At 34.7% G+C, this 25,469-nt stretch overlaps 1 protein-coding gene across 1 annotated transcript; it reads left to right on the top strand.

The window, feature by feature from the left end:
* Window positions 1-1,310: 1,310 nt before the first annotated feature.
* On the top strand, window positions 1,311-23,984 carry OSTN (osteocrin; the record flags this gene model as incomplete). Its single annotated transcript, XM_084232280.1, has 3 exons — window positions 1,311-1,409; window positions 3,992-4,206; window positions 23,900-23,984. The coding sequence occupies 3 exons, from the start codon at window positions 1,311-1,313 to the stop codon at window positions 23,982-23,984; spliced, it is 399 nt and encodes a 132-aa protein (XP_084088406.1).
* Window positions 23,985-25,469: the final 1,485 nt, after the last annotated feature.

The following is a 25,469-nucleotide window of genomic DNA, read 5'->3' as shown; positions in this document are numbered from 1 at the left end:
TTTTAATTACAAGCATATATTTCAACACACATGGAATTGCTTTGTGTATTTCCAATTTAAGTAAATGGTAGCCTGCCATGTGTGTTGTTTTATAACTTCCTGCTATCCCTTAAAATTGTTTCTTTCAAATCTGTGCATATAAGTAAGTATACATCACATATATTAAATTCATTTTCAGTGTCTATAATATTTAATGCGTCAACTGATAAATTCATTTCTTCTTGAATACTTGAGTTCGCTTCAAATTTTTACTCTTATAAACAATGAGGCTGTGAACTTTCAGATGCATAGTCTCCTTATGAGACTATGAATGAGTGTTTCTGAGATATATACCAAAAGTAAAATGATTAGATTATGAGTGGGATATAACCTTTCTGACTATTGTCCAGTTTTCTCCAAATGACTGGATCCATTTTTAACCTAACCAGCATTGCTGTGTTTTTTCTGTTCCTTAATATCATTCTAACATTTGCAATATTGACTTTAAATTTTTGCCAGTATGTTTTGTATGAATGGTTTATCATTTCTCTTTATTTGTATTAAATAGATTGCATGTATATTTGGATGTTTTTTTTCCCATTAAGTAATTTCCTTTTCTATAAAATTCCCATTGGTAATTCTCCCCATTTTTATTTGTGTGTCTGTTTTTAATTTTACTATTCTGTGTTACTTAAATATTTATTTTTATATGCTGAAAATATATACCATTTTTATATACCAAATTTAATTTATTTGTAGTTTATTTTTATCTTATATACAGAATTTTTAATTTTGACAAAGTGACATTAGGTAATTTTTTTTTAACAAGACCTCTACGTTTTAAGTCTTGCTTAAGAAATCCTTACATAACACAAGGACTTAAAATTATTCTAACACATATGTGGCATTTTGAAATTTTGAATTTAAATGCATAGAGACACAGCACATCCTTTCTGTTTCATCAAAACCCCCACCCCTTCTTTTTCTGACATAGCTGACAACTTTTACACATTTCCTTTTACGTTCCTGAGGTTGCAATCCCTGGATTAGGCAGAGAATAAAGTAATACAAACTAGACATAGTTACTTTGAATTAAAATATGATTATAGTTGTACAACCCCGGTCTAGGGTTTCCATGGAAATGAAGCCCTGACAGAAGTCATCCTCGTAGATTGACAGGTCCTATTAAGTATTATTGAAGTTTTGCAGACACATACCCCAGTATACTGAAGTTGAATAACTTGGTTTGTCACTTGCCTCTAACAAGTTTATAGGAACATTTGTTTTCTTTCTAACTAACTAATGTTAACCCTGATGCATATGACCCTTAGATGCTGGACTGGAGATTGGCAAGTGCACATTTTATCCTGATTGTGACATTGATGCTGTGGAGCTCAGGAAAGGTGCTCTCAGTGGATATAGCAACAGAGGTAAATACAACTAGTTTAAGGGATCACATATTTTTTTTGACTGGTGTCAGAAGCAAGTGGAGCTGACAAATAGGGAAATGTCTTGATAACACAAAATCAAGAAAGAGTCATTTTTTAATGTCTTGTACTCACCATGGAATCAGAGAAAGTCCTTTATTTATGCTATTAAAAAAAAAGCCGAAAGCAGTAGCAAATATTTGCATTCCTTGAACAAGAAAAGCAGAGAAAATTCATTATTAGTTCAGTAAAAGTAAAAATTAAATCAATTATATCAAATTGAAATGTAAAATTTACATGTCAAAATTTGAGCAGCTTTGGCTAATTTTTTGTTGCATCGTAACAACAAAACTGTAAATGTTTTCTTGCTGCCATGAATAAAATACAAAGGAAAAGAAATATGAAGACATCTCCATCCACCGAATAATTCATTTGGCTTATTTGATCTTATGAGATTATTCTTTGTACTTCTCAAAATAACAAAGTAAGTTTGTGAAATGCACTTTACCAAAGAAAGAGTTTTGTACAAGTGATATGAATTTTTCCCTGAGGATCGAAAATATATTTTATTTTTTTTTAAAGATTTATTTATTTATTTATACAAGCACTGGGTACAGTCAGAAGCACGGGAGGGTGAGAGAATTCACCAGAGCCAGAGCGGGGAACAGAACAGGCAGACTGACAAAGTACACTGCTGAGGGGAGCAGCGGGCGGCAGGAGAGGTCTGCGCACCATGTGGGACCCTCCTCCAGCGGCTGGGGAGCAGCCGGGGGTCGAACCGGCGCTGCTGAGGCTGTGGGCAGCTTCGCAACCCAGCGCTCAACTGCTACGCCACCAGGGAGGCCCTGAAAATGTATTTTAAAAGAAGCAAAACTCTATTATCTGTGTCAATTTGAAAACCAAAAACATATTTGGGAAGATTCTCTGAGAGGTCATTTAAAAATGATCTTTGCCTTTTGAAGATTTTTCTCCTGCTTTTAGAAATTTTTTCCCATAATTTTAGCATCCCCTCCCCCACAATTCTCTGTTGTCAGGATTATATAGGGAAGTGAAAGAAGTTGAGATTTTAAGGATTTGGAACCATGCTGCAGATTTTGCACTGTAAGTAATAAAAAGCTATGGAAGCTTTTTAATTTTCTTTTTATATGGTAAAATTGGTATTGGAGATAATTAACTTCATGGCAGTATTCAGAATTGGATAGAGAAGAAAGGGAGGCAGGAGATAGAGAAGCAAATTTTAAGATCATTTAAAAATGTGCATGGAACATTGAAAAGGATCCAATGTAAGTCACTCCTTATGGGAATCAGAAAGAGCAGGAGCAGTTTTCCAGAATGAACTACCCAGACTTACTATGGAGTTGATTGCTTTAGGAATAAGAAAGCTCAATAGCTTTAGGTTTATGAGTCAGACTAAGTATTTCAAAAAAAAAAAAAATGTTCTAGTTGATGATGAAAAGGATTCAAAAAGTCTGGGTGCTCATTTTCTTGGAGGAAATGGAGCGAATGGAAGAAATAATGTAAGAAGAAAGACAGGAAGTTAAGAAAAATGATCCAAGACTCTGGCTCGTGGGAAAATGTAACTAAGTGGGGAAATGGAAGAGCTCCCTGAGCTAACATTTATTCCCATAAGGAAACATTCTCAGGCTCTTGGAAAAGAAGTAGTATCTCCTGAACAACAGAAATCCTTAACAGGGTAATTTTTTTTAAAATGCTGTCCTTGGGCCTAGGAAAGGACAGACTTCACAAACTGGAACCCATACTTTTATGACTTGGACGAACTGAAAGTAATATATATAACACAAACAAACATGCAAAGAAATTTTACATGAAATAATGAAGTCATGGGATAGCTCCAATTCACTGTAAACACTCATTAATATTTATTAATATATCACATGATATATTAATGGAGATGGCAAGTTCCCTGAGAGGAGAAACTGGATTCTGGATATTTTTGTATCTAATGCAGAACCTGATACATATTGGCATACTGGATCATGTCTTGATCCAGTAAAGAATGAATGAGTGGGGACAGAATAGGGTTTAGTTATTTTAGAACTCTTGCAGTAAATATTCATCAGAAATTTATTGTATACTGACAATGAATAAAATACTGGGCTAATATTGACTGGAAGAAATGAAACCCTAATTAGATACAGTCTTTGCCCTCAACTTACAAGCTCACAATCATTACAAATATAGACAATATTATACAGGAAGAAAAAGTAGTGAGTGCAATAATGAAAGCACGGAGAAAGTACTGTGAGAATGATAAGGATTTTGAGAATCTGAAAGAATGATCTGTTAATATATAAAGCTTTAGCAGCAGACCTTTATTCTGTGTGTGTGTGTGTGTGTTGTACACATAAAAGTACATATGTTTTGTTTTGCTTTAATTTCTTTTGTATATACTTCACTCTATGTGTTTTTAGCCCCAAAGTCTTTCTCCCTGGTAAACAATCACCTGAGAAATCATGTTTAGCTGAAAAGCCTGTCTGCTAAAGGTAGCAAAAGCCAAACACAGGGATGTGCATATTTGAGATTTAATTTTCTTAAAAAATGAAATCTCCTTTTGTGCCCCATAGGCTTTTGATTCTGGAGTCATAGGTGAGCAGTCACCCCCCGCATTCAGAGAAGAAAAATCAGCCACTGATCTGGCAGCAAAACTCTTGCTTCTTGATGAACTTGGGTCACTGGAAAATGATGTGATTGAAACAAAGAAGAAAAGAAGCTTCTCTGGCTTTGGGTCTCCTCTGGACAGACTCTCAGCTGGCTCTGTAGATCATAAAGGTAAACAGAGGTAAGTGACATTTGCATTTTCTAATTCTCCTAATATGGACCCAGAAACAGACTTCCAAATAAAAAAAAAAATACAATGAAAACTTTATAGGTAGAGTGATTTGATAGTGTGTTAGCTAACTTATGAGGTTCATAGTAAGATTTTAGAAATAACTGTTTATGGGAAAAAATGACAGAAACTGTATGTATAAATGTTGTTGTCATAATGTCACTTAAGATTCTGTTGCCCGTGGATATAAAAGTTATTGTAAGACATTAATTAGAGTATTTGGGAAATGAAGGAGGATGTGTGTGCTAAATGTAAGGGATAAATTTTTCAGACAAATAAATATTCTATATAATAGAGGTAAGCAGAACATCATTTTTATTTTTATTGGGGTATAAAGTTTTCCAAAACATGTGAATGAGTGTACTCACATTACAAAGAGGTAGTGAAGAGCTCTCAGGACTAAGAGTTAGAACACATTAAAGTCAAATATCTCATCATTACTAACCATGTGACATGTATGAGAATTTTATCCTCTGTATTCCTCAGCCTATGTATCTATAAAACAGGTATCTTACCACTGTAAAATCAGAATACCTTTTAAGATGTTTGTTATTATTACAGAATTAAAGTATTCATTTTCCCTTTAATCATTAACAATCAGTATTTTAAAAAAATCACTGCAAAATTAATTCATTTTCTGATGTCTATTCTTCATATTATACATTTCATATTAACAATGGTACAAGAAACCCCCACTTTTCAAAGTCTAGAATTTGGAGAATTTACTCGGAATGTTTGCTCACTGGGATTCCTTTTGCTTACGCTAAATATTTAATTTTTCACTAAATTCTCTAAGCACTATTTTTTTGTATCTTATGTATCTCCAGAATATCCTCCCCTTGTAAGACTTTACTAATTCTAGACTAAATTTTTTCATATTTTTCCTCCAGTCTTTCCTCATCTCCATTTCCATCATCAATACCACCTCTTTATCAACAATGTGTCATTTATTCTGTCACCTGGAGATCATCTAATCCAAAATTCTCTTTGGGAAATGTTTCCATTGCTCACAAGAGAGAAACAAACTCCTTATTAAATCCTACAAAGGATTTTATAACCTGGCACCTCATTTCTATATGTGCCTGTCGTCATACCCTGTGCCCCAGTTACCTACTTACTTGGAGTTCCAGGACTTGTGATTGTTTATAGTTCTGTGACTATGCTATATGCCATGATTCTTAGAAAATAGGATGCAATATTCTAGTGCACTGCTCTGAAATATTCTAAGAGTAATACTGAATAAAATCAACACTTTAGGACTATGTTCATACTGCCTGTAATTAAAAAATGATCTCACACCTGTATTTTGAAATTCAGAGTCTGTTTTAATTAAAGAAATACAAATTAGTTTCAGTTATGTTTTAAGCACTGTGTTGGGCTCTGGTGGAAAAGAGGAGGAAATACACTCTATCCCTTAGAAAAATGACATATTAATAAGAAACACAAAAATATGTATAATGAATTTTAATACAAAGCAAGAAGATACATGTTTCAGAGCAATTCATAGAAGGCTATGGAAATCTAAGGAATAAATAAAGTTCCGGAAAAGAAAGTGGAAGTTTCTAATAAATATTGTTTCTTTCATTCTTGGATCTTGCAACATAACCTATAAAATAATTTGAATATCAATATATAAATGTTATATGTAAATACTTGTAAATACAGCTGTAGTAGCATATGTGCTAAATATATATTAAATCAGAATCATATGTAATCTATATGAGGTTTCACATAAGGATTTCTTTGGGATGTATCACAAAAAGATACTATAGTAGGAGATATAATCTATCTAACAACAATGTAAGAAAATAATTAGTAAAAAATAAACACAAAAAAAGCTACAAATAAACCATTATGGACCTACAAAAAATAGAAACGTGTTCCTATGAGTATTTCTTAAGGAAGTTACTAAATGAGTTTCTTCAGGCAACCAGAATACTGGAAAGTTATCATAAGAATTGGTTTAAGCATAACATTAGAAATAAAGTGAAATAATGGTGCAGAAAAAAGATGCATATGTTATAATCATACTGTCTAAAAATATGGATACAATAATGTATCAAACAAATCAGAGACAATAATGGGAGCATATAAAATTTAGAATGAATTTTTGATTGCTTCATACTTATTAACTGGGAAAAATGGCCTATCCCAACACATAGTTACTTGGGAACATGAAGAAAAACTACTAACTAAACTGAATGAATCTTTTATTAAAGAATAAGAGATAAAAACTGAAAAGAGAAGACTAGCCTTTTTGTATAAAAAATATTAGTACAAAAATAACCTGATGAATGAAAATTCAAAATGCTCTTTTATAAAAAAGAGCATAATATAATAGGACTTTTGGCACCTCGGTCTTTATCCAGGTCTAATCTGAAACTGGCCCCCTGCAGGAAGGGCAAGAAGAGTGAAAAGACTGCCCAGATTGGCAGGGTAATAAGTAAGGGAATTTACAAAACTTGTCCAAGGCAGCATTGGAACAGTTTTCCACATTCAGCTTCCTCTTCTTGCACTATTGCCACCCCTCACTCACCAGCCCCCACCAAAATAGAGGAACTTATATTGGAAACTATTTTTTGAACTCTAAATAGATAAATTGGAGACACAGGAAAAATTTCACAAATTTTAGAAATCAATAATTTGTGAATATGGACTCCAAAAGAAACTAAACAGCCCAATTACCATGAAAAAGTTGTGTTCAGTTTATCAATATGCCAATAAAAACAAAAACACAAACAGATCAAGATATTTTCCAGGGCAATTTTACCAAATATTTTTTTTTAAGATTTATTTATTTGTTCATACAAGCAGTGGGTACAGTCAGAAGCATGGGAGAGTGAGAGAATTCACCAGAGCCAGAGCAGGGAGCAGAGCAGGCAGAAGGACCGAAGTACGCTGCTGAGGGGAGCAGCAGGCGGCAGGAGAGGTCTGCGCGCTATGTGGGACCCTCGCCAGTGGCCAGGGATCGAACCAGCATTTCAGAGGCTGTGGGCAGCTTTGCAATCCAGCGCTCAACTGCTGCACCACCAGGGGAAGCCCAATTTCACCAAATCTTAAAGTCCAAAACATTTTGTTCATTCAGTTCAGTTGTTTAAAACCTGAAATTGATAAATCAGCATTCCATTTACAAAAACAAAAGGAAACAGCTAAACTTATCTCTCTACTATCTGAATCACCTTTTAATATTAGAAAATATTGATGATTTGACAGGGAATTTTTCTAAAAGGTAGTTTCCCCAACTCCTTTATACTATACTAAAAATACCTTGCAAAAACAATATAATAATAATTCTCCATATTTCAATTTCATTACTATAAACATTTTCACATTAATTCTCCCCTTACTCTTTTGAGTTCAGCAGAGCATATTTGCTGTCAGTCAAGTTCTACAGGAAATACACAGCATATTTAAAATAGAGAGATTTATAATTGTCTGTTTTTGCTTTGTTGTGTTTTGTACTGTTATTTTTTTATACTGATATCTTATTTGGTTCCCCAATATTCCTGCTATAAGTGAAATCATCTGATATTTTTCTTTTTCCTTCTGGCTTATTTCACTGAATATAATTCCTCTGAGCTCCATCCACGTTGCTGCAAATGACATGAGTTTATCTTTTTTGATTACTGAATAATATTCCATTGTGTATGTATACCACATCTTCTTGATCTAATCATCTATTTTGGAGCATTTGGGTTGTTTCCAGGTTTTATCTATTGTAAATAGTGCTGCAATAAACAGAGGAGTGGTCTTTTGAATCAATGTTTTTGTGTCCTTTGGGTAGATCCCTAGGAGTGGAATTGCCAGGTCGTATGGTAGCTCCATTTTTAGTAGACTGAGGAACCTCTAGACAGCTTTCCATAATGGTTGGACCAGTTTGCACTCCCACCAGCAATGTAGGAGAGTTCCTTTTTCATCACATCCTCGCCAACATTTGTTGTTGCTTTTTTTTTTTTGATATGTGCCATTCTTACTGGTGTAAGGTGGTATCTCAATGTGGTTCTGTTTTGCATTTCCCTCATGATAAGGGGTGTTGAACATTTTTTCACATGCCTGTTGGCCACATGCATTTCCTCTTTGGAGAAATGTCTTTTAAGTTCTTCTGCCCATTTCTTGACTGGATTATTTATTTTGTTTTTGTTGAGTTGTGTGAGATCTTTATATATCTTTGTGATCAGTCCCTTGTCAGTTGAATAAAGTGCAAATATTTTTTTCCCAATCAGTGCAGTGTCTCTCTGTTTTGGTTAATGTCTCTTTTGCTGTACAGAAGCTTTTCAGTTTGATGTAATCCCAGGTAGTAATCCCAGATAGACTTTTCCTTGACTATCTTTGCTTTGGGTGAGGAATCTTTGAAGATGTTATTGCGATGTATGTCTTGTGGTGTTTTACCTATTTTCTTTTATATATTTTATGGTTTCAGGTCTTATGTCCAATTCTCTTATCCATTTTGAGTTGATTTTTGTGCACTGTGAGAGGTAGTGGTCTAGTTTCATTTTTTTGCATGTGGTGGTCCAGTTTTCCCAGAACCATTTATTGAACAAACTGTCTGTGTTCCATCCTGCAGGGGAGATGATGGGAGAGGGATCAGAGGGAAGGAGGGAGGAGCACAGGGGACTGAGGTGATGAGTACATTGGTGAAGGAAACTCTATGGGGACTACACCTGAGGGGGTTGGGGAAAGCAAATATTGTTTAAAAATGAAAAATGATGTAAAAAATGTTTTAAACATTAATTTAAAAAATTAGAAAAAAAGAAGTAGAGAGTAACTTAACCATAGGCATGTAGCATGGAAGTAAGTGGACAGCTGCACCTGGATTCTGACCCAAGCCACCTGGCTTTGTATCCTGTGTTTTTAACCATGTCACTGTTCATTTGGTCACTAGCTGCCCAATCTGTGGGGTATGCAATAGAGGACTCCAAATTTCTTTACATCATTCTCTATTTGATGCTGTATTTTCCATTTTGGGAAAGAACTGAACTAAAATTAAAAATAAAAGCTCTATCTTTTTTTAAAAAAAAATAAATAAAATAGACTTAAGGTTTTATTTGTGGCAAGACTGCTTACAAAAGACTCATAATAGGTGAACTATGATGGATGGTGCAACAGCCTAAGGGCCTGATCTAAAGAGATAAAAGAAGGAAGTTTTCAAAAGTGAGAGAGTCCTGAGGTATCAGATTTCTTGAAAGAAACAGTGAACTTTGATCAAGGTGAAGTGTCCTTCCTTGGAGAGAGTTGGGAGAATTACCTGTCCTGGCTTCCACTCTCTTGATCTCTTCCTGCCAAGTCTGCCCATCGCCTACTCCAAACCAAAGTCAGAAAGTGGCTTTCTGTGATCCAGACAGCTTAGCCTCTTGGACTGAAAACTGGGTGAGAAAAAGTGAAAAGTGAATCAGGAGAACAAAGGGAAGATACCAGCACAGATAGATACATTGCATCAATTCAGGCCAATAAATACTTTGCTCCCAAAGGATGTTGTTATAACCACTTAAATGAAAGAGAACCACATAGGATAAAATCAAAATAACAATTTTATCCCCCACCCACACGCCTTTGAGCCCATTCAGCAGGTGCTGTTTCCCCTCTCATGGATAAAAACAAAGGCAGCTACTATAGCTCTGCAGGTCACAGAAATGATAAAAATCCCTTTGGTCACTTTTATTGGAAAAACAAGTATATATCTGTAATCAAAATAACCTTTTTATGTCTTAGGCCAAATTCTGAATATTATTAGTTTCCCCTTCTCCATTCAAGCTGGAATGCTGTGGTGTGAAGGGGATAGTGTCCGCTTAACTTCATTCATTCTCCTACCACCATGGACTTCCTTCTGTCTGTCCAGTATTAGAATGGGATACAGAGAGAGAAAGAAAAGTGTTCTTTGACTGATTTTATCACAACTTGACGTTAGTGCTCTCTGGCCTCAGTAAATATTCAAGGTTGACTGTTGTTTATCATGGGATCTATTTGGGGGGTCATTGCATTTCCCCTATTGGGAACATCCATATAAAAATCTTTGTCTTCAACAACACTTTTCTCCTAGGAGTATCAGTTTTCCTCCTCATCCTCTCAGCTTCTTCATTTGACACCATTATGAGCATCCTGCTGAGGCCACCACATTCATCCCCCTGGCAGAAAGCACTTCAGGAAGGGCCCTTTTTATAATTATCCTAGGCCAACCCTACCCCTGAGGTCACTCTATATCTGCTCCCAGAAAACCTGCATCCTTGATACTGCTCATTGAAAGGAACTGTTCCTTATGCAGTTGTTTACTCACCCTGGCATGGAGCCAGTTCTCACAGCTTCTTGCCCTTTAGGTTTCATAGACACTGTTCTATCAGCTGTACTCTCTTCAACAGCTACAGGTCAAGCTCTCTGTGTGGTTTACTTGAAGCTCTTCCTCCACATGAAAAAGGAGGTTAAATGCTTGCTCCCCAATAACTTGTACTTGAGAAATTCCTCTTTACCTGTTCAACATCAATGCTTTTATTAGATTAAAATCAGGAACCTTCATTAAAAACACTGCATTTGTCTAGCACATCACTTTGGAATGCAAAAGGAAATTCTTGCCACCCAACTCTTTTTCTAAGCTTTTCTTGAGCAACAGCCAAAACTGAGACTTGAAAAAAGAATTCCATTTTAACATTTTGAAGGTTTTTATTTAATCTCTTTAATACCCTAATAAGATATTATCATTTCCATTTTTTTTTTTTGGTGTATTTTCAGGGACAAAAGAATTTCTTAGATTACCTACCTAGAAATTCAGGCCATTTAACTCCAACTCCAAAGGCTTTTCACTTAAATAAGTACTTCTGATCAAGAAATTAAAGTTCTATGTAAATAAGCCACTTACCCAACATCAAGAACAGTGATGTTCCCTTAAAATATATGCATTAAATCAATAGTTTGGAAAAAACTGCACCAACTATATATGGGTTTCTATCCTAATCCAGATATAAAATAAATTTCAAGTGAAAATTGGGAGTAACAGTTCCAATTTCAATTTGTCAGACATGATTGACTTTCTTGATGACTGTCCTGAATATTAGAAAAATCCTAATGATTCATTTTTATTTCTAATTTATTATGAGGCAATACCACATACTTAGACCAAACTAGACATCTAATGATTTTTGCCATTTCTTTACACTTCTCATGTGGTGATGTCCAAATGATGTAGTTCAAAATGGGCCACTTTTCAGATTGAGAAACACAGAAAAATGACTCGGAGTGCAGTGCCCTATTTCCATTCTTGCTTTCTTCTGGTTGAAAGCCTGACTGTACAATAGGAAATGGCTTTGAACAAAGTGATCATCAGCCATTTTCCTAATAACTGCTCTTTATTGCTTGCCTCTTCCATCCCATACCACAGAATGAGACAGTTTCTTTGCCTTTTCTCCTCACCCTAATTCATATGTGAAGATTTAAAACTTTCTCCCAAAGTGTTAATACTCTCTCCAAAAGAAATTTCTAGAAGACATTTTTGTGAGACTACATTTGCTGGATAGAAATTTCCAGAGTTTCATAAGACCCTCAAAAGAAGTTCATGAATCAAGCAATGAATATTCCTCTTTTCATGACCCTCAGTTCTATAGCAGTTTATAAATCAAGCATACTTTGGTCACTCTTACAGTAACTTAAATCTCATTATTTGAGTACAGAGCTCATGGTTTCTTTCTGACTGCCTGTTCATATGGCTCATTCCTGGGAATAATGCCTCAAAAGTTGACATTATGCTTAGTCAACACCATTATCAATAATTTAACAGAATCTGTTTAAAACTGAATCACCACTTTTGAGATAGATTTCCAAAACTTGTAAGTCAACTTTCTGCTTAGAGAAGCAGCACTTCTTTAATAATTCTAGATGTATCCCATTTATTACTCCTTATGTTCCCCAGCCTCCTATTTCCATGTAGAAGAATTTCCGCAAAGAAAAGAATGGCCCCCTGCCCTACATTTAGTCATTCCTTTGCAGGGGAGAAGTGATCATTTATCATTTATTGTGATCATTTATTGGGAAGGATAGTATATTTAATCTCATGTCCATCAAGATTTTATTGGGTAACTATGACTACTTGTGTAAATCTGGTTAATCCTGGGAGGAACTGTAAGGAATTCCTTTTAAATGCATACATAAAGCCTTATCCTACATTCTGCTTGATGACTAACAAAAAAATAACATTTTCATTTCTACCTATTGACTATGCAATTATTACTACTTCTCTGTTATTTCTGATTGTAGATTCAGTAGGCAGGGGAGGATTATGTGTTCATTACTAAAAACTATACTATTGCTCAGGTTTAATATGGTCCATCAGCCTGACATTCTGGAATTTAAACTTAAAAGCCTAATTCTTTTAAATGGAAACATAGCTCAGTGGAATCTGATTATTTCCTTTGTCATTCTTTACAGGACATTGCTGAGTCCTTCATTTTAGAATATCCTTGTGGATCAGTCCTTCCAAGCTCCTGTATTAGTGTCTGTCCTTCTATAGCCATTTCTTCATTCTATAATAACTTTAAATTGTGATAACTGAGATTGCAGTATTCAAGAGCACCAATTACTTTATTGTTTCTAGATGCTCTATATATTCTTCCTGGATCTCTCAAATTGAGCATGATCTCTTCTCTTAGGACATACCAGAGCATTTTGAGTATCACTGCATTACACACTTGTTGCATGCAAAAATTACCACAAATTTAGTACCTTATGATCATAATATATATTTATGTTCTCACAGAGTTTCTTTGCCTTAGAATTCCAGAAAAAGTTTATCTGGGTGTTTCTGGCTCAGGGTCTCTTCAAGGTTAGGTGAAGAAGTTGGGCAAGACTACAGTCATCTGAAGACTATACACGGGCCAGCTATCCACTTCCAAAAAGACCTCAGCAGGAAGTCTTAGCTCCTCACCAGATGTTGGCATGAGGCCTTAGTTCATTATCACATAAACCTTTCTATCAGACTGTTGGGGTGTCCTTAGGAAATAGCAGTTGACTTGCCATAGAGTGAGAAATCCAACAAAGCAAGACAGAAACTAAAATAGTCTTTATCACTTAATCTTGGAAGACACATGTCATTTCCACAATGTACTATTGATTACAAAGGTTAGCCCTAATTAAAGTGGAAGGAAACTGCAAATGGTACAATTATATGGGTCCATCTTGGAGATTAGTCATTGTATTCATCTAAGCTTTATAGTAAAATAATTTAATTCTTCAATTTACTAATCTAAGTTAATGAACTCTTTAAAAGCATCCTGTTAGCCATTAGACCATAAATGGACTTTATTATGTTGAGATATGTTCCATTTATCACCAGTTCTTTGAGGATTCTCATTGTAAGTAGAAGTTGAATCTTATCAAATGCTTTCTTGATATCTATTGATATCATTATATGTTTTTTTTATCTTCCCTTTCATCAATGTGGTGAATTACATCGATTGATTTTCAGATGTTGAACCATTATATCCCTGCTATAAATCCCACTTGGTCATGGTGTATAATCCATTTGATGCATTGTTGAATTCAATTCAATTTACTAAGATTTTGTTCAGGATTTTCACATCTGTGTTCATTAGGAAATTGGTCTGTAGTTTTCTTTTTGTGTGTGGTCTTTGTCTGACTTTGGTATTAGAGTGATGTTGGCTTCATAAAATATGTTTGAAAGTATTCCCTCTTTCTCAGTTTTTTTTTTTTAATAGAATTTGAGCAGGTAGGCCTCCCCAGTGGCACAGGCAGTTGAGTACCGCACTGCGAAACTGTTCACAGCCACTGCGTGTGGGTTTGATCCCAGTTGGCCTGCGAGAACCCCACATGAGGAACCAGACCTCTCCTGTCTCGCCCGCTGCTCCCCTCAGCAGTGTATCTCAGTCAGTCTGCTGGTTCTGTTCCCCGCTCTGTCTCTGGTGAATCTTCTCACCCTCCCACGCATCTGGCCTGTACCCCGGTTCTTATATAAAAATAAATATTAAAAAAAAAAAAGAATTTGAGCAGGGTAAGTAGGAGCTCATCTTTAAAGTTATGATAGAACCTGTAAATCTGTCTGACCTGGACCTTTGGTTTTGGGGAATTTTGATTACTGTTTCTGTTTCCTTATTTCTAATTAGTCTATGCAGATTTTCGATTTATCTATTCACTCTAAGAATTTATCCATCTCTTTTAGGTCATTGAACTTATTGCATATAAATGTCCATGGTAATATCTTATTATCCTCTGAATTTCTGTAATGTCTGTTGTAACTTCTCTTTCATGTGTGACCCTATTTATTTGAGTTTTCTCCCTTTTTTCTTAATTACCCTACAAAAATGTATCTTTTCTTTTTTCAAAGAACCAAGTTTTGGTTTCCTTAACCTTTTTAACTATTTTTTTTAATTTCTATTTTATTTCTGCTATGATTTTGATTTTTCCCTTTTACTGGCTTTTGGCTTTGTTCTTCCTGTAGTTCCTTGAGGTGAGAGATAAAGTTATTTATTTGAGCTTTTGTTTCTTAGCATGTGCCTGTATTGCTATAGACTTTCCTCTTAGTACTGATTTCATTGTGCCCCATAAATTCTGGAAGATTGTGTCCTCATTGTCATTTGTCTTGAGATGTTTATTATTTCTTGTTTGATTTCCTCACTAATCCAATAATCATTCAGTACTGTGTTATTCAGTATCCACAAATTAGAGGTTTTTCCTGCTTTTTTTTTTTGTGGTTTATTTCTGGTTTGATACCTTAATGGTCAGAGATGAAGCTTGGTATGATTTCAATCTTCATGAATTTGTGACCCAACACTTGGTCAATCCTTAAGAAAAATGTTTATTCAGCTTTTGGGAAGTGTAGTGACTTACAAAAGTCTATTAAGCCTCGGTGGTCTAATTCTTTGTTTAAGGCTATGTTATCCTTATTTTCTGTCTTGCTGATCTGTCCACTGATAAAAGCAATGTATTAAATTCCTTGCCACAAATGGGGTATTCCCAATCTCTATTTTCACATGATAGTAACTAGCTTTATATATTTTGATTCTTATCGCTTGGTGAGTATACATTGATGAGTGTTATGTAATGTCCCCTTAATCATTACATAGTGTCCATCCCTGCCCCATTACTTTTTTTAGCAAGAAATCTATTTTCACTGATATAAGTATGGCTGTCCTTCCTTTCCTTAGAGTCTCATTCAATTATAGAGTTGTTTTTCTACCCTTTCTCTGAGCCTATATTTATCTTTGAAGCTCAGGCACATTTCCAGGAAACAGCAAAATATTGGATTTTGTTTCCTAATCCAACCAGTCACTCTGTGCCTTTTAATTAAAGGGTTCACTCTATTTACATTTATTTTCATAGTGATTTATATATAAATCTCTATTGCTGCCATTTTTTAAAAGATTTATTTATTTATGCATAAAAGAGCTGGGTATAGGCCAGAGATGTGGGGGTGAGAAGATTTACCAAAGACACAGAATGGGGACCAGAACAGGCAGACTGAAATACACTGCTGAGGTGAGCAGTGGGTGAGACAGGAGATGTCTGCTTCACCATGTGGGTTGCTCCCTGGCTAGCTGGGGATTGAACTCTTGGCTGCAGAGGCTTCGGATTGCTTCATAGTGCGGTGCTTAACCCCTTGCACCATCAGGGAGGCCCCTATTGCTGCCATTTTGCCCTTAATTTTGTGGTTCAGTCTGTTTCTTCTTCAGTTCTTTGTGTATATTCTTCGCTATGGTTTAGATTTGAGAGCTCCTTTCCACATTTCTTGGGGAGTGATGGAGGGAGTCTAGAGTTTGCAATCTTTCAGCTTCTGTTGGTTCTAAGTAACACGTTGCATACACTAATTTCAAGGCTTCTTTGTTTGGAACTCAGCCATAAGAGATTCCAGGAAAATTTTTGTATCCAGCAATTGGGAAAAAAATAGTTTAATCTCACATAAAACAACTCTGGAAATTCACGGTCCACAAAATCAACTTTAAAAGTAAGCCTTAGGTTGTTTTTAAGTCTTGCTTGTTATACAGAACATGTTCTCAAACCTTAATTTAGTGAATAACAAAGGGATATCCGTAATGGAAAGCACAAGCTACAAAAATAGCTGCATCTGTACATCATAGTCATATATGGAAAAAGACTAGATATAAATTACTACAAAAATTTACAAAGGCAATTCAAATAATGTATTTAAAATATAGCATACCATCTTATGTTGGGTTTATCATAAAAAATATAGTATAAGGTTAATTTGCTTTAGTAAGAAGCTAAATACTAGAATTAACAAATTGAAGAAATAAAATCATATCATCTCAATAGACGCAGAAAAAGTATGTAATACAATTAAACCTCTACTCATGATTGAAATCACCAGAAAACTAACAATAGAAGGGAATAGGGTCTCCCCTGGTGGCGCAGGTGGTTGAGCACTGCCAGCCGGCAAGTGTCCCACTGGCGCCGCAGACCTCTCCTGTCTCTCCCGCTGCTCCCCTCAGCAGTGTATTTCATCAGTCGGCCTGTTCTGTTCCCCACTCTGTCTCTGGTGAATCCTCTCACCCTCCTGCGCATCTGGCCTATACCCCGGTTCTTGTATAAAATAAATAAATAAATCTTAAAAAAAAAAAGAAGGGTAACTTGTTTCAATTGAGTTAGAGACACTTACTTTAAAAACCTACAACACATATGAATAATATCATAACTAAAAAAAATGCACTAAATTATGATAAGCCTTTATGGAGAACATTATAAAAATTATGAGAAGGCTTTAAAGATTATCTAAATAAATTATTCTAGTAAATTCAGTATTACAAATATTTCAGTAACATCCAAAATGATTTATACCTTGGATTTGATATAATTCCAGGTAAAACTACAGAAGAAATTTCTGAAACTTGACAAGCTGAATTTAAAGTTTATAAATAACTGCATATGGATATATTTAAAAAGAGAAACATGACCCTCTCTCACCCTATAAATAAAAATATAATTTCAAAAGAACTAAAAATATACATGCAAAAGACAAAACTACACGAAAAATTTAGGATTACCATGGAGAATATTTTCACAACATTAGAATAAAGATGATTTAATAAATTAAAAATTCCGATAAATTTTAAAACAATATTAAACATTTCCTTAAAATATTTAATATTTTCATAAAAGACATAAATTATTTTCAATCAACATTAACCAAAATAAGAAATAATATTTGCATATAACTGACAAAGTCTAACATTGATTATATGAAATGCTCATATAAATCAATATTTAATAGAAAAACAAGCCAAAAGTAAAACAGACAAAAGACTTGAATAGGCACTTGAAAAACAGAAAATCCAAACAAATGAAAAGGTGAAAATTTCATTAATATTCAGAGAAAGCAAATTGAAACCATGAGATATGCTTACTAATGAATTGGACTGCCAAAATTTAAAGCCCATCATCAACCACAAGCATAAATCTGAAACTATAGGCAAGTCGTACACTGCTCTTGGGTGTGTAAATTGGTTCAACAAATTTGGAAAACATTCTAACGCTTTATTATAAAATTAAGTGCCGGCATAGTTGGCAGTTCTACTTCTGAAAATAAACGTAGAGAAATCCTTAAATTGCACTAGTGGAATATGTAAAAAAAAAATCAGTTTAACAATATATAATAAAAACAAAAAAGGAATTATGAATTTACATCCATAGTGGAATATATAAATATGTTTTTGTAGATGCCTATAATTAAAAATTACATGACGGAAAATAGAGGGATTGCAGCTGCACAGGTCAACGTTCACAAATATTTCCTAAAGAAGCCAAGAATTCACACATAATTCCTTTTAAATAAAATTGTAGAGCCATCTAAACTAGAGAGTTTTAAAGAATACGTATAGATTGTAAGGGAAAAAAATCAGTCTACAGATTGCCAGTAGGACTGAGTCATCAGAGAGATATAATTTTAAAGTGAAAACACTGGAATTCTAAATTACTGGTAATATTCTATTTCTTACAGTAGTGCTGTCAGTAGGGATGCTGGTTTAATTTTTCTTTAAATTAAACAGACATTGGAAAGTGTCTGTTTATCAGACACTTTCTTTGTGGAAAGTGATTCTAAAAAGTTTTAATACAGTTTTTCTAACTGTTGTTTTAGAATGTAAAATGTCTTTAGAAATTGAAAACCTCTATTAGAAAAACAATATAAATGTAAAATAAGTCTATTTTGCATAAGAAGTCTATATTTTATTGTGACTTTAAAGTTATATTTAAAATAAATAATATATTCTCTTTACATTTATTTTGTACCCTTAAATTACTATCAAAACATTTTAGAATGGAAAAAGAGTATAGTTTTAAATGGATATATAATATAAGCCATGTCATACCATTATTTTGTCACAAGAGGGACTATACAGTCAGAAAATACAGTTTTCCCTTTTGGTCTTAATATTTTTTTTATGTTAGCATTTGCTTCACCCATACGTATTCTTGTCCATGTACATGTTATACAATGTTTATGTTTCACAAATATTTCCTATCAGCAAAAATGTTAAGATAAGTACTACTTGCCAATTTTTTCTGAACAGAGAGCTAGAGGACTTGTTTAAATTTACTGATTTATTATAATTTTTGGTTTACCTACTTTATAGAAATTATTGTTTCTTTATATATTATGCTAATTTTTTTAAATGCTGAATGAATATTTCATATATTTTGTTAATTTCTCTTGATTTCAAGATACCTGTGAGCATTTACAACCAATCCCAAATTTGATATGATAAATCAAAGTAATTAAAGATATATTGCTAAAAGAAAAATATGTATTACCTACTTTATCCGCCTTATCAGTGGTTTCCAAGCTTTGCTCTAAAGACCCTAAGTGTTTCAGGAAGATATTTTGGTGGCAATCATATACTAAGAGGTGCACTCCATTGCTAAGACAATTCTTCACTAAAATGCTTTAGATATTGCTCACCTTTATAAAACTTCATTTTCATAAATAGTAAGGTAATGTTTGAAAATCACTGAACTAAACAGATAGGAAAGAACAGCAGCATCAATTAAAATGCATAAAATGCTGTATATTTTTTCAAGTAAAGCATGAGCTCTAACAATTAATGTCTGTCTCATCCCCTGTTCAGAGAACAAACATAATATGGTTGTGCATAAAATAATCAAATTTTGCTTAACAAATAAGTTGCTTAACAAATTTGTTGCTTAATAAGTAAATGAATAAACAGCCTCACTAGATAATCTGAGCAGATATCATTTGGATTGTATACAAAATGAAAGAGAAGCTCAGAATCATTAGAGACAAACATTTACACTATCAGTAAGTAAAAGAATCAAACAGAATAATCCAACTCTTCCAACTTCTAGTTCATAACACTTTTGGATCAAATCTGGGGAAAAGAAGGGAAGGAAGCATCAGGGAATGAGGAATGTAGGAAGAGGGGGGAACAGTTTATTTTGCTTTCTGCCATAGTTACCTCTCATTTGCTTTATTTAGTAAGAAACATACAACAAATGTAGTGAGAAAAAAAAATTCCACTTTTGAAAATATAATTGTTAGTATGGATATTGATCCAAATGTTCTGTTCTAATTGATAATAACACACAAGACCTGCTTTCTTCTCTTTTTAAAAGTAAAAGTATTTTTCCTGGGAGTTTAATGCAAGTGTAACACTACTCTTTCTTCCAGCTGTTATTTCCTTCCCTTCTCACCAGTCCTTTGTACACCTGTAAAAGGTTGGTTTCTCACTTCCTCTTCCCATCTGCCTGGGACTTCCCCTGAGCACCATGCTGACATGGCTTCCTCCTTCCTCCTTCCCTGGAGTTATAGTGGTGGTAGTAAGTGAAGGAATTTAAGGGTTCAATTAATAAAAATTCCATCTTTTTTTAATATATTTACATTACATTTATGCATTATCCCCAAATCTTAAAAACAAATGTATTCATGTTTTATTGTTACCATGTTAAATATCATAAATTTCTGGACTTAATAAAAATTTATTATCTCATAATTTGTGAGTCCAAGATCTAATATTTCCTCATCAGTTTCACTTTAGACAATGTTTCTCATCTTTTTATTTTTTTTAATACTTTTTTTTTAAGATTTATTTTTATTTATTTATACAAGCACTGGGTACAGTGAGAAGCGCAGGAGGGTGAGCGAATTCACCAGAGCCAGAGCGGGGAGCAGAGCAGGCAGAAGGACCGAAGTACACTGCTGAGGGGAGCAGCGGGCAGCAGGAGAGGTCTGCGCGCCATGTGGGACCCTCCTCCAGTGGCCGGGGAGCAGCCGGGGATCGAACCGGCGCTGCAGAGGCTGTGGGCAGCTTCACAACCCAGTGATCAACTGCTGCACCACCGGGGAGGCCCTCATCTCCTTTTTAGATAGATGCAGTCATGTGATTGATTGTTAGACAATAGGAGGCCTCTAAATTTCCTCCTGCATGCTTTGCTGTGTTTATTCTTTTGTCTGATCTGCAGCCTAGCTCTAGAAGTAGTCAAGAGATTAGCAGGCTGTGCTCCTTAGTGTAGGCTCCAGGGGAGGGTTAATTTCCTGTTCATTCAGGTTGTTGACAAAATTCAGTTCCATTTTGTTGTAGAGCCAAGTCACCATGTTCTCTCAAGAACTTCGAAATTCCACCATGTTCCTTGATCCATGATGCTTTCCTCCATTTTCCAGGCCAATAATGGCGGGTTGTGTCCTCCTCAGACTGCAGCTCTATGACCCACTCTTGTTTATTCATATCACTTCTAAAGAATCCTAGATTGTGCTCACCCAGATAACCCACAATAATCTCATCTCAAGGTCCTCAACTTTAACCTTATCTTCAGTCTCATGCTATGTAAGGTGACATAATTACATAGTCTGTAGATTACAGATATAATGTCCTTGGACAACCATTATTCTGACTACCATGAGGGAAATAATTACTTAAATTAAGAATCTATAGATTTACTATGTGACTAAAAATACAGAAAATATCAAGAAAAATTTTTTTTTATTTTATAGTCATTATTTATATTATATCTGAAGACCTAGCATACAGTTGATATGCATATTCTCCTATGACTTACTTTTAACCATTAACTTTATGCCAATTTCACTTACAATAAATTTTGCATTTATCAAGTTGAAAGATATGTAGTAAATTGAATATCAAGAAATCCAGAAGTACAAACAATAGAAAACAATTTAAAGTACATATTTCTCAGAAATCTAAAAATAGAGGTAGAGATATAGCTAGGTTACAGACAGGTAATAAATATTTCTTCACCACATTTTTCTTCAGTGATCAAACTATTGTTTCAGAGACAGTTTTATAAAATTATACATGTAGGACCTCTCTGGAGGCACAAGGGGTTAACTCTCAGCACTATGAAGCTATCAGCAGCCACAACAGCATGAGTTCGATCCCCAGCCAGGGAGCTACCCACATGGCACAGCAGACCTCTCCATTCTCAACTACTGCACCCCTCAGCATTGTATTTCAGTCAATCTGACTGTTCTGCTCCCCACTCTGTCTCTGGTGAATCTTCTCACCCCCTGCACCTCTGGCCTGTACCCCAGTTCTTATATGCATAAATAAATAATTATTTTATTTTATTTTACTTTTTTTTACATCATTGTTCATTTTTAAACAATATTTGCTCCCCCCCTCAGGTGTAGTCCCCATAGAAATTCCTTCACCAATGCACTTATACATATAATCAAAGCATGTAGCAGTGACTAGCAAACTAAGGGCAAACCAAAAAGGGAAATAGATGTGAATCCAGAGGGAAAAACGGTAATAAGTTAAAAACAGGGCCTCCCTGGTGGCACAAGGGGTTAAGCACCGCACTACAAAGCAATCCGCAGCCTCTGTAGCACAAGTTCGATCCCTGGCTGGCCAGGGAGCAATCCACATGGCAAGGCGGATCTCTCCTGTCTCACCCACTGCTCCCCTCAGCAGTGTATTTCAGTCAGTCTGCCTGTTCTGTTCCCCACTCTGTCTCTGGTGAATCCTCTTACAGGCATCTCTGGCCTGTACCCCAGCTCTTGTGTGCATAAATAAATAAATCTTTAAGAAAAAAAAAGTTAAAAACAAAGTGTGGCCCTATTCCTACAGTATTATTTGATGGTAAACTCCATTATCAGATCCAATGCCTATTTTTATCACTCTTGTATGCACAGTACTAAGCACAGTGCCTGACACATAGAAAGCACTAGATAAATATAAAGCACCTTCAATTTAATTGTATTAATACAATTTAAATTATCTAATAATTTAAATTAATTGTTTAATTATTTACCTAACAGTCATATGACAAGGCAGTTAAGGTAAAAACTACGCATTGATAAAAATGAGAGATTTTTTTCTCTAATATTTACATTAAATCACTGCTAATCTGAGAGTAGGTTTTTGAAATCAAATGCTATTTCTATCTTACAAATCCCGAGAGCCACATAATGATAATAAAGAAAAATTCATAGATTTTGTGGCTTTCATTTACCTTTATTTTTTGCCCTCCCCCCTCATTTACCTTTAGTGTTTAAATTTTATAATATGAATTGACAATATAATGCAAGAAATTAGAAAAGAACTAAAGAAATTATTGAAAATATTCTGAAACAAATCTTTTTCAACTCTTTAAGCCATTAAAATTGATTAAGTTGTCTTACGGGGTAATTTGTCCACAATTTGTCCCACAGATGTGATAGGACTATGTGATGACCATATGAAGTCAAATTAAAATGTTTCTTCTTTTTAATGGATAATTTACAGAACACAAACTGAAAGGCCTCTAGTATGATTTTTTTTTTAAATTTCATATTGACTTTTTTCCCCTAAATAATACTTGACACAGAATACAGATACATAGTCCATTACACACAAAGCTTCTCTATTTAAAATTTGAGTGAAGAGGGCCTCCCCGGTGGCGTAGCGGTTGAGCGCTGGGTTGAAAAGCTGCCAGCAGCCTCTGCAGCCTCTGCAGCGCCGGTTCGATCCCCGGCTGCTCCCCTGCCACCTGAGGAGTGTCCCGCGTGGCGCGCAGACCTCTCCTGCTGCCCGCTGCTCCCCTCAGCAGTGTACTTAGGTCCTTCTGCCCGCTCTGCTCCCCGCTCTGGCTCTGGTGAATTCTCTCGCCCTCCCGCGCTTCTGACTGTACCCAGAGCTTGTATAAATAAATAAATAAATCTTTTAAAAAATTTAAAAAAAAATTTTGAGTGAAGATATGAACACATGGTTTATCTCACTTTCAATCTCAGCATCAACACCCTTTCTCTCTCACCACCACCCTTACACAGAAAAACCACTCTGTGACAGATATAGGGGAAAACCACTGACCTAGTTCAATCTTCCTCAATTAACAGGGGAATGCACCAAATTCTGAAGAAGCAAAGGGATTTACCCAAAAGAAACATTTAGCAGATCGGTGTGTTAATAAGATTTGGCTTTGTTTCTGGGCTGCATGTTTTCAAATAAGGTGTTAATTTTGCTAAACCTCAGTTTCCTCAGATGCAAAATAGAGGTAGTAATACCTGCTTCCGACAGATATTGAAATAAGAAATAGTGACTGATACGTAGTGGGTGCTAATGAATGATGACTGTCATGTTCAATTCAATTCTTAAACAAAGCCTCCGAATCTACATGAAATAAAAGAGCAGAAGTAATGATAACTTGAACCTTAGCTTACATGTGTTCTCCTGATTTGTTTTAGGAAAGTAGTAAATCATCCAAAAAGGCGATTTGGTATCCCCATTGATCGGATCGGTGGAAACCGACTTTCAAATTCCAGAGGTTAATTGATCCCAATCGTGAGTACTATTTGAATAAGTAAAAATAAATAATAATACGTGCGGGCTTTTGACTAACATTTCATAATAGGCTAGTTGATCCATCTTATGAATCCCCCTTTTGATTTTCTAGCTTATAAATTCACTTTTTCAAACATTTTTATACTAGTATATTGATGCTAAATAATTAAATGACATGAAAGAAACAAGAAGTATCCTAGATCTGTTTCACCCCAAAAAGTGATTTTGTTACTCTCACAGACTGTAATGATTGAATATTAATATGCAAGTAAGGATTAAAATTCTAATGAACATAACAAATCACCTTGATGAATATACATAAGTGTGTAACAATCCCTCTGTTAAGAAAACACAGTACAGTGACACAGTATCATTTTGTTGATAATAATTACATTACTAGAATTATAACATGGAACATAGAAAGAGAATGCTATAGAAATTATTAGCCGTGGAATTAAAGACACCTAATCCAAATGCTGGTCCTGTCACTCATTCATTATCTTGTTTCCATCAAGATATCTTATTTTTCTCTATATTCTTCATACATTAGGCAATAATATAGTGGTGTTGTGAAGATTAAATTAGATGCTTGCAATTCTAGAATGTTTTGAACACATAATACATGCAAATAATAATAGCTTGTATTACAGTTCTGAGTACTCCTCTGCTGGTCCTTACTTCATGATTTTCATATATTGCTTCATTTAAACATCCTGTTTCATAAAGTAGGTACTATTACTACTCCAGTATCTTGAGAAGCAATATTATATAAGGAGTAAAGGTGGGGAGCTGGGGAGGTCTGTCTTCCTGGGTCAAAACCTAGGCCATCTATCTATTAACTAGAGACCCTGCTGAAATTCTGAAGTTCTCCTCCATAAAATGAGATAACAATCATTTTTAGCACAAAGGATTGTCCTAAGGATGAAATGAATTGACACATAGCAAATACTTAGTATAGTGGCTGGTGTATGTTAAATAGTCAATATCATGATTAATATTATACAGCAAAGTGAAAGCTTAAGCATGTTAATTTACAAAAGCACTAGGTAGTGAATGATGCAGGTAGAATTCAAAACTAGAAAACTTAAATCCTGTGTTTTTATTTCTTTAAAATTTAATCCTGCATACATAAGCACTAAATGTTGAATATAAAATCTAGGCATTATATATTCTCCCAATATGACTTACAGTGGGTACATTCTCTCTCTCTCAAATAAATAAGATAACCTAAGACTATTGTCTGTCTTGATAACTTCAGGCTACAGAAGGGAGAACTTTGTTTTCTATTATTCTCAAGTTGAATTCGATCCACAGATGTGAAGGCTGAAGAAACATATTAGCCTTGACCCTATTTTAATTTAAATCATGTCATCCTCTCAACCCAATGTTCTAAAATACAATGAGAAGTCAGTATTTTCCCTCAACTTTCTCATTCTCAGAGTGACTTAGTAAAGGAATTTTGTTGTGCATGGA

This window comes from Talpa europaea, assembly GCF_964194135.1.
Source record: "Talpa europaea genome assembly, chromosome: 4".
Classification (NCBI taxonomy): domain Eukaryota; kingdom Metazoa; phylum Chordata; class Mammalia; order Eulipotyphla; family Talpidae; genus Talpa; species Talpa europaea.
This window is presented reverse-complemented; position numbering and strand designations above follow the sequence as displayed.